General features: G+C 39.9%; 1 protein-coding gene across 1 annotated transcript in view; it reads right to left on the bottom strand.

Annotated features, from left to right (window-relative positions):
- The window catches only part of CSMD1 (CUB and Sushi multiple domains 1), a 909441-nt gene that overhangs the window by 183778 nt on the left and 711397 nt on the right, over positions 1–14266 (bottom strand). Inside the window, exons 25-27 of the mRNA XM_044419148.1 lie at positions 13595–13786; positions 9247–9373; positions 6010–6212 (exon numbers count right to left, since the gene is read on the bottom strand). Coding sequence (XP_044275083.1) covers positions 6010–6212; positions 9247–9373; positions 13595–13786 — 522 coding nt within the window. The remainder of the gene's footprint in view (positions 1–6009; positions 6213–9246; positions 9374–13594; positions 13787–14266) is intronic.

The raw sequence follows: 14266 nt of genomic DNA, 5'->3' as shown, positions 1-14266 counted from the left end.
TCATTAACAACATGGAAGAAGGGGTGAACAGTCTGCTGATCAAATTTGCAGACAACACTAAAACTGGAGCAGTGGCCACAACTGAGGAGCAGGTACTCCAGATCCAAAAGGATCTGGACAGACTATGGAAGTGGGCAGGAGACAACAGGATGGCGTTCAATGTAGATAAGTGCAAGGTGTTGCACTTGGGGCATAGGAATAGCTGTCATAAGTACAGGTTAGGTGATAAGTGGCTGGAGAGCAGCACTTGTGAAAGGGACCTCGGGGTGCTGGTTGGCTGCAGGCTAAACATGAGTCAGCTGTGTGATGTGGTGGCCAAGAGGGCAAATGCCACCCTTGATTGCATAGCCAGAAGTGTGGCTTCTAGATCAAGAGAGGTATTACTACCACTCTACATGGCTCTAGTGCGCCCGCAACTGGAGTACTGTGTTCAGTTTTGGGCCCCTCATTACAGAAAGGATATAGCCAGGTTGGAGTCAGTGCAGCGTAGGGCCACAAGGTTGGTGGCCGGTTTGCAGGGGATGCCGTATGAGGCGAGACTGAGGGAACTGGGTCTCTTCAGCCTGGAGAAGAGGAGAATCAGAGGGGATCTGTTGGTGACATACAGGTATGTGAGGGGATGTCACACGGAGATGGGTAGAGACCTGCTCTCCCCTGCAGAGGAAGGCAGGACATGCTCCAGCGGAGCAAAGCTCAGGCAGCCAAGGTTCCGTTTGGATGCCAGGAAGCACTTCCTGACAGTCAGGACCCCGAGGGCATGGAATGGGCTTCCACGAGAGGTCGTTGAGGCCCCATCGGTGCAGGTGTTCAAAGATAGCCTGGACGTCCACATGGTGAACATGTCGTGAGCAGCGCCGGCTGGTGCCAGAGGTCAGACTAGATGGCCCAGGAGACCCCTTCTGACTCGCTCTGTTTTCTATGTTTCTATGCTCTTAGGCATGCATACTTGCTGGAAGACACACTATGTACATGTCAAAAAGCTATTTTGTAACCATTTAGCTTCCATAGATCTCTTTGGGGGATCAGAATTTAATTCTAGCTCTATAGAACATTTATATGGTGCTGTATGGTACAAAGTGTACTTCAAACATACTGCCTCAGTAATCATTTCATCAAATTTGTAATTAGGCTATTTCATCCCTGTTTTTATTACTAGTTTCTCCAATACTCCTAAAAACATGCTAGCAACAATGCAGCTCCTTGTTGTTTCGCTTAAGAACAGGGTAGGTGAAGCTGAAATAAACTGTTCATAATAACCTGAAATGTAAATAACTTGTTATTACTAGAGACTACAAAGAAAATGCACATCACAGAGATCTGATTCCAGCTTAATATCCTGCCTAGCAAACCAACATTCAGTCCAAATTCCCTGTCTTGGCAAAAACTGGAAGCTAAAAAACTGGACAGAGGTGGACAATGCCTGGGGATTGGGGCTACACTGCCCTACCTGATCCTCCTGGAGCCACACTCCAGATCTGCCACCAGAAACACTGCCATCCCTCTCCAAATTGCAGCTGAATTTGCTGCAATATTACAATTTTGGAAGGCAGGCAGAAAGTATATTCGTTGCTTCTGTACAGAATCATGTTCCTGGATCTTTACCATAATGGAATCAAAGGACTCTGAAATGGCCACAGGGAATGCACTCATTTGCTCATTCCTGGTTTGAACACATAAGGATTTCCAGGCCAAAGCCAGCATGTGGTGTGAAAAGGGGCAGGCCGGGGGAAGATTATCCATTGGTCATTCTCTCCTTCTGAATTCATGCTTATCAAAGCCCAGAATATTTTATCTGAACTGGTTCAGTGTCTTGATTTTATTATGGGTAGAAGAAAGGTGATTACAGTATCTTTTTTAAAAAAGAAACACTTAATTATATAGAGCTTCCTGTAATTGTATCTGAGCTGACCATGGGGAGTTTGCAACCTAATATGCCGGCAAATTCACTTGGCTGAATTTATGGGCTGCCATTAAAGTTCAGATTCAGTATCTGAGCGAGTAAAGGTTCATTCTTGTATCTGTTTCAACCAGGCTCACTCAACTGCTGATGTTATGGATCTGCCTGGTAGCAGGAGGGAACTAATTGCAAATGGCACCCGTGCCATTCTGTCTAGTGAACTATTCATTGCTGTTCATGGTTATTCATTTCTGACAGAGAAGGCAGGGTACCCACCCACCAACCTGCTGTTAGATTAGTTCCGTTTACTTATGCAGGGATGCTCTACATGAGGGTTTAATCTGCTGCTATATTGATTTTTCTTTTTCATTTTCACTATGGAAGAACATGGGATTTCTTTTCCTGAGGTTTGTATTTCTTTGCCTTTCCAGATATTCTATGAACCAACCAAAACGGAGGGGCTACGGTCTAGCTGCAGTATAGTGGATATGCAACTTTTCATGAGACTTTGTTATAGTTTGAAATGTAAACCCAGGCTTTCCTGTCTTTACAACAAACAAAGAAACCCTGTGAAAATGACTGGAAAAAGTGGGAAAGGCTCTGGAGGATGCCTCCATCATGAAAAGGTCTCGTGAAGTTCCATGAGTGAAGGATCACCAGCGCATGAAAATTCATATGAAGAAGTCCTGAGAATGGGTAGAACTATTGAGCATGTAGGGATTCACCAAAAAGTTCACTCCACCTATGCAAGCAGCTCAACCAGTTCTGCGTGCATCCTCTTCTCTTTCATGTCCTTGGCCAGCAGCTTACTTGCTTATTTATTTCTATACTGCCCAAAAGTCAACATTTGAGAATACTTCCTATGGTATGAATTATGAAACAGTTCTCAAAGCATCATTTAGAAATATCTTCTTCTTTTCCTATTCTGTGTACAAATAAACTCAGCTTCTGTGATAAGAAACCACCAAACAGTTCCTTAAATGCCGCCCTTGTCCTGACCCACTTTCTACCTTGACAACAATGCACTCCATCATTGCCAATTCATCTGTGTCAATAGGGATATTTCACAGAATGTGCTTTTAGACATAGATAAGAGCAGGGTTTATTTAAAAGGGAAAGTTCAAAGAAACCTAAGAGGCTAGGAAAAGCTCTGCCTTACAGGACAAAGAAAAATAATAAATATGCCAATGTTAAAGACTGCAAAAATCAGTATACACAAATGGTTTTACTATTTAAAACTTCTTGGAAGGGTATTTAATGATTTAATACATTTCCTACCCCTCTGCCAATCCTGTAGTAATGAACTTGATAAAGGAGGGGGCAGGGGAAGAACCCTTATCCTTCTCTACAAAAGCAAAGGAATCATGTTAGGAATTAAAGAGAACCACTTGCTTTTGCATCAAGAACACTGGTGCACATCACCATTTCCATAGCATAGCAAAGCAATGCAAGGAAGAAACAGGAAGACTTTCCGTATTCTTACATTCATGCAGTCCAAGCACTGAATACAGTGAATGAGAACGCAGAAATACCAAAGGTATAAACACACACCTGTTCTATTCCCTGGGCTGCCCTGCTGCACTGGCCATGGAAATGACCAAAAGGGGAAAACAAGTATGAATACATAGGCTCAGTCATAGAATAGGTGTGAGAAAGGATAATGGTTTAAACACTTTGCTATGATTTAGCTACTCTCTGGTGTATGTGTAGTCACAAGTTTTTGGGTTTTTTTTTTTTTTTACTGCAAGCCTCTAACTTCTCCCTCCCTCCCCTCCTTTCTTTCTGTTGCCATAAAGGCCACTGCTGACAAATAGGCCACTTGGTTAGAGATGTGCATATGTCTGGTGTGGGAGATAAAACAGAAGGCCCATTGTAAAGGTTAACAAAATCGAAATCTTTTAATAACCCTGTTGCAAATTAACTAATTTGAGCTTGGCTACCCTAAGGTCAGAGATCATCTGTTGAAAAAGAAATGGGTTATTTGGTTAACAGGCATTTCATTGTTTACCTACATGTACTGATCAATAGTTCTATGGTTTGATGGGTGATGTTTAGCCAAAAAACCCAGTTTCTAATAACTAGTTTAAATATATTTAACCCTGCAGAGTAAAGGTCAGGAATGCAAACTGAACTCCATTTTCTATCCTTTTATGCATGATTAAATGGTAATTAAGTTTTAATGAAAAGTGTTAGGCTGATTACAATTAACATAATCACACTAGTCAGTTCATGTCCTCGTGGTGTTTTACATGCTGTGCGGAGCGGGCAAGACAATGGACCCTTGATGGGGTCTAAACATTTTGTGGGCAAAAGACATTTGCATTCCTACAATTAATCATCTCTGTTAGCATACATAATAAAGGACAGGGGGAATCATATGTATAGGAATCTGTAGCATAAATATATGCCTCTGAAAATTAATCTTAGATAGAGTTGTTATTTGCCTTATTTCATCTTGATCTGTACAACATGCCTAACTTTAGGATATCAAAAACAAACAACCAATGTGAAAATTTCTTTCATGGAACTCTGCGTTGAAGGGTTGGGTGCCTGCAGGAGAATGCCTTTACCGTGGTTTTAAAGGAATCCTGTGGAAGCTCATTGAAGCAACTACCATTCCATGACTGAAAACAAAATTGTGACACCACACTTGCACATGCATGCGGCTATTCCCGTCATTTCTGAGGTCCATATTGATCTGAATTCGCAAGCATATTTCTGCTTCAGATAAGGTGGGCTAGTGCAACAGGGTCCATTTCAGTCAACTCCTATGAATCATCATATTATATAACTGCTGCTGCACTGGACCAGCAGCAGCTCAGGGGGCCACATTTTAACCTTATGTTGCTGAGAAAATGCTTGGAGGATGATGTGCATCCTTGCCAACCCACCCGAGTGCCGCCTCCTTTCCCTGCATAGATAAGAATTTAAAGAGACTCCACCCACTTTTTTAATCCTTCATCTACCAATACAAGAAAGGAAGATAGTAGCAAGAGGCTCTTTTAACTTCTGCTTTGTGTCAGGAATGCAAACCCTTTTAGCCAAGAAGCAACTTCAGTTGGCATGCAAGCCTACCCACACTTCCCATGTGATTTGCTGTGGACACCTTCACTACTGAGGAGAGGAATTTGCTAGTGACCACAATATTTGGCGAGCAAGGCCAGCTGGAAAGAGAGGGCTCCTATATGTGTAAGTATGCATGTGTATGTGTGTGTGTGTATGTGCATGTGTGTTTGTGTATCTCCATTGGATACACTAGTGTATTACTAAATCCAAACATTCACAACAGGCCACAAAGGTGTAATTGTGTGAAGTTCCTCCCAAAATATTGTAAATATGAAGCTGATTCTGGATCAATCCAAAGAGAATTTGTCTGCCACTACTTAACATCACCCACTGGTCCATTTAGAGCTTTAAAGGCATCTTTCAGAAGAACTGGGGAGATACTGAGGAGAAGTGGGGACTTAATGTTTTCTCTTTTTGCTAATTTGCTAGTCAATATGGCCTTTTTCAAAGTGGCTTTGCTCCCTTTCTGCAATTTGCAGTTAAGCTATTGCAGGGTGGGGCTGCTTAGATTGGCAAAGTGGTGCCAGAAAGCAGCACATAGTGGCTTCCCAGTCGTTTCTGCTGCCTGAAGTAACCTTTCTCCCATATAAATAGGACTGTGAGGTGACATTACTCACACTTCTGTAAAGCATCTAGTCTAGCACTTAGCAACACATACAATGTAGCATCATTTTTAATGTGGATTATTAGGAGCACCCAAGGACCAATAGAATAATTTGCATCTCCCAGTTTTTCTGCCATCACATTTAGAAGTGGAAACAGAATGTGTACAGCAGATTGAAACAAGTCCTTTATTACATGGTCTAAATTGTTAGGATTTTTTAATTAAAAAAACTTGTTAGATATGATTTTGGGATGAAAGTATCCAAAGGAGATTTATTTTTTCAAACCTTTCAGAAATTAAGGTCAGCTAAGCATATGTAGTCAATAGATTGTAGCTCTTACTGCCCTGAGAGTGGTTTTCAGGAAAACACACCAGACAAGCTTTTAGCAAGACAGAAGGCCAAAACATGAAAGTATCCAAGGACAACTAAAATTCCACCTACTTGAAAATTGGATGGAAAAGCCTGATTTGCTGATGAAGAAGTCACTGTCAAATTGCAAGGTCAGTGAGTTGAAAGTGCTGTAAATGTCCTCAGGAAGGGCTGACCCACTCCACTCTTTCAGGAGAATGCTGCTTTCGAGGGGGCCGTCCCACACCTTCAGGATGTCATGAGCCACCTCAGTGTCAAAAACAATAAAATGCAGACTGCAAATGAAAGGGTAACATAGGATACGTGTCATTCTTGGCTATCTTTTCTACTCTGGTGTTATACAAGAAATGCAGATTAAGGAATAACAATTCAAGAAGCTCATCAATGCAGAACTGAGCATGCTTAAAGATGCTAGTTTTTATATTCATTATGGTTTAACAGGATTAACCCAGAGTTACAAATTATGTTCAATCCTTTTTTAAAGTGTTGCTGTCATCTTTCCTTTTCCCTAGTAGAGGACACATCCCAAGAAGATTAGCTCACATTGCTTCTGGTTTTCCACAAAGTCAACTCGAAATGATCAACGGAGGCGTCCAACTATGGAGACACCATTCTGTTCTAAATCCGTAGTTCCTTGGCATCTCCTTCCCCACCCACAGGCACAATTCCAACACTCTCCCTTCTGCCTGGAGGCTGGAATTCTGTATGAAGTGCCACAGAAATCTCCACAATGGCAGGGAGAAGGCAAAAGGGGTACTGTCTTCAGTAGAAGACTCCCAAGGTCAGAGCTCATTTAAGACTCATGGACTAAGACTTGGGAGAGGAGGGTGCTGTAGAATCCTATGGCCCCTGTTTCATTGTCTAGGAATCAAAGGACTGTGCTGCAAGTGCAATCTAGAGAAATATAATGCTGTGTTTACTTTGGTGCATACAGTTTTTGGCTTCCCCTGTTCCTCTAGACTGAAAAGATAGGTGGTATCAATTATATTTTTCATTAAAATATTGTTATTTCAAATCCAATTTCTAAAGAGTTGTCACAAAGGTAGTAATGTTACAAAGTGCTTTATATATGGGGAATGGAACACACAACTAACAACTATTTCTGAATACTTTTCCTTGTCATCACCACCCCTCTTTACAGTTAGGAGTAAGATGAAGGCAAGCAGACCATGACTACTGTACTAGCTAAATATGGTTTGGGGTTTGTTATATACGGCAAGGTTAACTCATGAACAATTGAACCCTGTGGATGTCTACTGAGGAGTAATTTCCATTGCATTCGGTGGGATTTACTCGAGGAAAGTGAGTAGAAGAGAGCAGCCTTACAAAGTAATCTGGGACTGACACCCGATGGACAGAGGGTACCGATGCCTGAGGCTTCTATTCATCCTAAGTGCTGCTTCAAGAGCCTTGCAGGGCAGACGGAGCAGCAAAGGCTTTTAAAACAAACTCTTCCTCCTCTGCTGGAAATATTGCTAGGTGGCCTTTAGGCCCATCTACCTGCTGAGTGCTGCTTGGCAGTAATGCTGGGATCCAAAAGGCCTTCCACCTACCCGTTCTGCCCTTGCACATGCTCCCCTCTCCCTCCCCAACCTTGCAAGAGGAGCTGCTGCACATGGGTTGCTAGGAGGGCCTGGGGAAGGAATGGGAAATGTCGTGATCCAAAGTCAGATTCTGTCCATGCTGCCACAGGATCGTTACACTCCTTTAGTGCCTTGTCAAGAAGGTTGAGAAAAGGTGATCGAGATAAAAAAAGCTGTGTTCGGCTGGAATGTATTTGTAACTTTTTGGAATGTATGCTTTTTTAAAAGCTATGTTAACGTTCTAGTTTTGAAGGACATCTATAGACTGTAATGTGGGTGTGCTGATTGAACTTTTGCATGCAATTTAATATTTGGCCATCAATGTACAATAAATGCAAAACAATACATGGCATGTTAAATACACGTTTAACATGACAATATATATATATATATACAGATATCCATAACCTCTTCCTAAACTAGGGCAGAGATTCTGGAGACAAAAGCTAAATATATTTCATCACCTGTCCACACTGTACAGCACAATCTACATTTATAAAATTTTAGAAATTACATGTGATGTGAAATTTCATGCAGAGCTGCAAGGAAAATGGTCACTGAGGCTGTTTTTTCACATTTTTGTGTAATAAATACTAACTCTGAAGGCTACTAATAAGTAAATATTAAATCTGTTTTCTAGATACAGATACTTGTTTTATAATTTCTGATTTCATTCTATATTAATTTCACATTTGCCATTCCTATTAAAATGCAAATAGAACACTGAATTCACTTGTGATTGAATGAGTGTCTTTTAGTCTAGTGTTAGGGGAATACATTTATCTTTCTATTTCTAGGAAAAAAGAAAATGAAATTGTGTGAGAAATGTTATCAATTTCTCTGCATATGTATAAGGAAACTATTCAGGCAAACAGGCTTTTCCAGTTAAAGTTCAACCTATTTAATAATAGAATCTTCACTACTTCACATTAAAACAGTAAACATGTTATTTAAAAGTACAATGGATTATCTTCTTTCTACTGCTAATTTAAACTTAATTCTCTCTCTCTCTCTCTCTCTCTCTCTCTCTGTGTGTGTGTGTAACACTCATATGTTATTATTCCTGGGAGATTGCATCTGGAATGCTTTTTAGGCTCATCCATCTTTCCAGTGAACAGATGGGCAGTTTCCTTGCTGTGGAAATGGGATTGCTAATGGTTTGTGAATTACATCCTGAGAAATCCTAAGTATAAATCAGTTTATCTGCAGTGGGGCCAATATTACTTTTGTCACTGATGCTAAAGGCAGACCCAATGCTAGCAAATAGATTAAAAGTGCTATACTACGTTGTAGAAGGAGATTGGATGGGATCCCTTGCTCCCATTTCTTTCTTTGCAATTTAAGTTCATGGTGAAAGCAAAGACCAAGTAATAGTACAACAGCATGGATGGCTATTTCTGATCTTAAGCTCTTCTCTCCTGACACTGCAATTTACTGCAAAATCTCAAACATGTCTACTCAGAAGTAAGTTCAACTGAATTTTGTGTTCAACTGCCTAGTAAGCATTCAATAAATGATTGCATAGGCACTTGCTCTTTCATTTACATATACCAAGAGCTACCCAACTTTTAAGGAAACAAATAACATTTAAGTCCAATAGCATTTGTAAATTACCACTTTAAAAGAGAAGTTCCATGAACATTAAATGATAACAAAAATGTTGATATGCAGCTATTAGCAAAACATAAGGCAATACTAAATTTATTAGCTGAAAGTACACACATACCTAATTGTCCTCCCTGGGTCTGCTTCTATAATCCAAGTACAATGAAGATTATTGTCATATGGAGCTGGATAACCTGGAGACAAAATGCGACCTGAAGTAGCAGCATGAATTCGTCCACCGCACTCGGCTGAAAACAAAAGGAAGATGCAAATTTTAGAGGTAAACACCATGAATAGTTCAGTTACATTATATTGCAGAAGAGTTTAGATTTGTAATGAAGGCTAATTTAAATTAATTCTCCAGGATCTCCACTGGAAAACCTGAAAGATATGGTTGTGCTAGAATGGGTCAAACCTGATGGATAAGTTTTATGGAAATTAGTCATTGGATAGCTGTCCTCAATCCAGACATCTAAATGATGTCTGTCAAGATTCACAATTACAGGATTTCAAGTAGACTTTAGAGACTTGCCAATTTACCTTCATCTATAAAAGACCAATTAACCAAACTCTATTAGAGTATAATATAAATGGTTGTGTCTGGTTTAAGCTGCTAATTTTCATTTTACCATTGCTTCCATTATTGTTTTTATTATGTTATGATTTAAGGGTTTGATGTATACAGTCTTTGGGGGGGGGTCCCCTAAAAGTGGCACGTAAATCTTTAAAATGAATAAATAAAACATTTGGTGAAATTATGATTCAGCAAATTGGTTAATTTCATGCACATTTTACCACTTTTTAAAAACATTACACAGTCCATGGTCATCTTAGCAATGGAAGTTCATGAACTGGCTCAGCTCTCGGCACAGTGAGTCAGCATCAGCACAGGGATGGTAGAACAGAATCATGAAAAGCCAACAGATTTTACCCCTTTCCATGGGATTCCTCACATATTCAAAATCCTTTGTATATTATTTAGAAATTAATGCCACAGTGTACACTGAGAGAACTGTATTTTATTAAAGAGTTATTTAAATAGCCTTCAGTCCATCTTGTTTCAAAAATAACCATCAGCTGATTCCAAAAGGAAGAGAACAGAATGATGGATCCTCTCTACTATTAGAGAAAAAGAACAAAATATTAATAAACTTTTTTCTTTTTGCTTACATTGCTGTATCTGGTCTACCTGTTGCTAAGGCAATTTGGTCTATCCTGTCCTGTTTGTTATGTCATCAGGCTTACATCATTTCTAAAACAGTGATGATGCTAATGAAAATTTAATTAAGCAAAATCAATTATTCACGGGAGGAACAGAACAGTATGATGTTATTTAGAAGAAGAAAAGAAAAACTATACTTTCCTTGCTGAATATGGAAGTGTTAGCTAGTTTCAAAAATGTGTTTATCTGAAAGACTGCAGAATGACATGATTAATTGATCAAAACTGTAAATCTTCCCAAGTAAGACAAGCTAACTTAATGGGTGATCATATATGTTATTGCACTGAACATTAAACAATGACGAAGGCAAGTGACAGAATGATTGCCTGAAGAAAAGCTATCAAATCAAATTAGTTCAAGAGCAGTCTAAAAGTTGGTAGGGCTGGCTATAATTTTACAAACTTGGTCATGTATAGTTAACAAAAGTTGGTCATTCTAGTGAGGCTGATATTTGTAAAAAAATAAATAAAATTAAAGCATCAATCAGAAAAGCAATGTTTACAGCACTACTCTGCATTACATGAGAGTGTGCGGGATCCTTAAGAAAGGTGAAACCCAGCTTAAGTTTGCCAGGCTTCCTCGCTTATAACAGCAGAGTGGAGGGGACTTCTTGAGGGGGAAAAGGTGGTGGCGAATGCTTAAAAGGCCGCAATTCTCCTTTCTGTGAAAAAGGCAAGCGTGAGTGAACCCTCCCTGAATTATCCACTGTATTGGATGATGTCCAGCCAATCTCCAATATTCCATTCTTGGGGATCTCAGCTCTAGATCCACTTCCAAACTGTCTTCAGGGGCAAAGGTCACTTTGTGGGTGATCTGTGTATGCCAGAAACTGGACAGAGGCTTTCACTACAGCCACGGTAAATTTCTGAGATGTCCATCTGGAATAGGACTTGGTGGTACTGCTTTGTAAGGACTCTGGTGCTGCTGCGGTAGGAGAGATTTCAGGTGTTGCTGGGAGGCTCCTGTCTGATGTCATAGTAGTTGGCCTATGGTGCTCCTCAGAGCTCTGTCTTATTCTTCATGCTGTTTACTACATCTTACTAATGCATGTATTTATTATATTTATGCCCCACCCTTTTTCCTTCTAAGGAACTCAAGGCAGATTACATAGTTCTCCTCCTCCTCCTCCTCCTCCACAATCTTATCCTCACAACAGCAACCCTGTGAGGTAGGTGCCACATTTCCAGTGTGTCCAAGCCTGGCAGTTGCAGGTTCCAAGGTCCCAAAGACGTGAGTGGTCAGCACAAACAGGCCTCAAGCAAACTCTCAGCCGTTCAGGTCAGGGGCAACAAGGTTACAAGGCAACATGCAGACATAAGACAGTCAGGGAGTCCAGTCCAGGGTAGCAGGCAACAAGGTTCCAGTGCCACAGCAGAGAAGGATCCACATCCAAGCTTTAGCTCTGCACTGTGAGTGGCTGTAGCTGAAAACCGGCTCCTTATGTGCACGCCTCCAACATGCAAATAAAACTTTCCCCCACAATGAGGCCCCTGGCTCCCTGTGGCATTCCTCATGAGCTCCTGTCTTGCCAGGCAACATCTCTCCTGAGGCTTGGCGTTACTCTACCTCCACCTTTAAGTTAGAGTCCTTATCCTCCACAGATGATACCTTTAACTGTAGTCATCCCTGAGAGCCTGGGCTCCCCCTTCAATATTGTCAGATTCTGGGCATTGCTGGTACTCCTTATCTTATCTTTCCTTCCAGCAGGAGCATGACAATATTCATGAAACTGCTAACATTCTGGAATGTGGACTAGGTCACTTGGCTGCCTGACAGAGCTATGAATGAATCATACCCATTCATTGCTCCTAGATTCAAGAGGATTCTAACCAAGTTTCCTAACCTCTGCTCCTAAGTGTGATAGTATTATTGCACAGAAGAAAGAAATGATGCTTTCAAAGTCAACTTTATTTCTAAATGTATTGGCAAGTATATGAAAGAAGAGAGAGGTACAGATTAAACCCTTAGAATTCCTAGGCTTATAAGAGTTCCAGCAAAGAGCAAAAATTACTAGATGATACTAGGAAAAAAGATTGAGAAAACCAAATGGAGGGTTTATCGCATTTTTACTAGAAAAGAAGCATCCACTGACTTGAGGCATCTGGTTAACCTAGACATAGCTCAGTTATTATGAAAAACGCTATTATCTGGCCATGCTTTTAAGGCCATTTAGAAGTACAGTTCCATAGTATTAAAGCATTAGGTAAGACCTATCCAGCATGTTTCCTTTTGACAGTCTGATTCTTGCATGGATGTGCAAAGCATACCCATACACAGGCCACTATTTAAATTTCTTGTAGTCATATGTTTAGAAAAATAATGGCAATTTTTTCTTTCTCTTGAGGTCAGGTTCCTCATCTAACAAGTTGCATATGTATCATATGTAGCAATGTTTTGTGTCTCATTTGGTCATACTTTTTCATAACTTTCAGGCTATGACATTACCTTTTTGCACACATACTTGATCACTTTCATTTTCCTTGATTTGAAAATTTCCAGAACCATAACTAAGAAGGCACTACAAAGAGTTCATCTACCTACCCACCTTTTCTTTCCTTGTCATATGGGTATTATGAATGCAGGATAGAAGACATGACTATTTTATACAGCTTTTATACAGCTTTATTACTATTTTATAATTAGCAACTAATTTAATTGTACATGTTTGTCCCTGGCCTCATAAAGCGGTCAGTTGGAATGCTGGCAATGGTTGTGAGGTAACAAAACTTCAGAGAAATTCCAATGAATTTCTGCATAAGTGTGGACACGGCTTGGAAAATTTACCATGGCCTTTAGGCTGCTCCATATACTGAAAAGCAAAACTCAGGGACAAGATTCATATGCACAGCATGAGGAAAATTTCAAGACAAGACAAAAGGCAAGACCTTTTTATTTAAATGCCATTTTAATTGTTAATATTATTTATTTATTTTATTTTTATGGCCAGGACGTCTCCAATTATATTATATTGTTTTATATTGTTATTATTTATTTATTGTTGTAAGCCACCCCGAGGCTTCGGTGAACGGGGCGGCATAGAAGCTTTCTAAATAAATAAAATAAATAAAAGAGCTTCAACAGGACAAACAGAATGCTCTGAAATGGTCTGTGCATCTCTAATGTCACTATTTATATTGAAACAATCCTGGACAACATTCAAAAGAAATAAGTGATAATTAATCAGTCATAAAGGGAAGTATTGCATGTGAATGCCAAATTCTCACATTCGTGTTTTATCTGATATTACCTATACAAGTAGGCAAAGGCTTATCCCAAACTCTTCGATCTCCACTTAGGCAGGTAATAGTACTACTGCCATGCATCATGTAGCCTGGATTGCAACTGTAGAGAATAACAGTGTCCGTGTAATGCCCTTCATCACGGATCTTATAGCCATAATTTGGTGTTCCAGGATCCTCACATTTCACTAAATCAAAACCTGTAAAGGAAAGGAAAATATGGAAACAAACCTTTAAAGTCATTGGATTGCATCTTGAGCTATGCAATTACTCATCTGTTTCATTATCTTTAATGGCAAAGACACTACAACATATGGTTGATACTGGAAATTTGTAGAATAGGTAAGAAAAGCAACAAAAATGTTAAACTTTTGATCAGTTCTCAGGAACAGAAGTGGCTCTTTTTACCTCTTTCTGTTGTGACTTCTTTAACTTATTTTTTCTTCATTGCATTTTACTGTATTGTAAACTAACAATAATGTGGAAAAAGAATGAGAGCATCTGCTCATTTGCTCCAGGTACCAAGGATGCAGACTTGCTATGTGGCCTCTGAGTGACAGTCAAAGCTGTCACTTTCCAATGGTTTCTTCCCAACAGCCCATCCAGCATACCTGTTCCACTTCCATCACCTTCATCCAAGCCTGGCCACATCTCAATAGCTTATACATACCGTATTTTTC

Source organism: Varanus komodoensis, unplaced genomic scaffold (assembly GCF_004798865.1).
Source record: "Varanus komodoensis strain SLA01 unplaced genomic scaffold, ASM479886v1 scaffold10, whole genome shotgun sequence".
NCBI classification, from domain to species: Eukaryota; Metazoa; Chordata; class Lepidosauria; order Squamata; family Varanidae; genus Varanus; species Varanus komodoensis.
The sequence above is the reverse complement of the archived record's forward strand: the minus strand, read 5'-3'. Positions and strand labels throughout refer to the sequence as shown.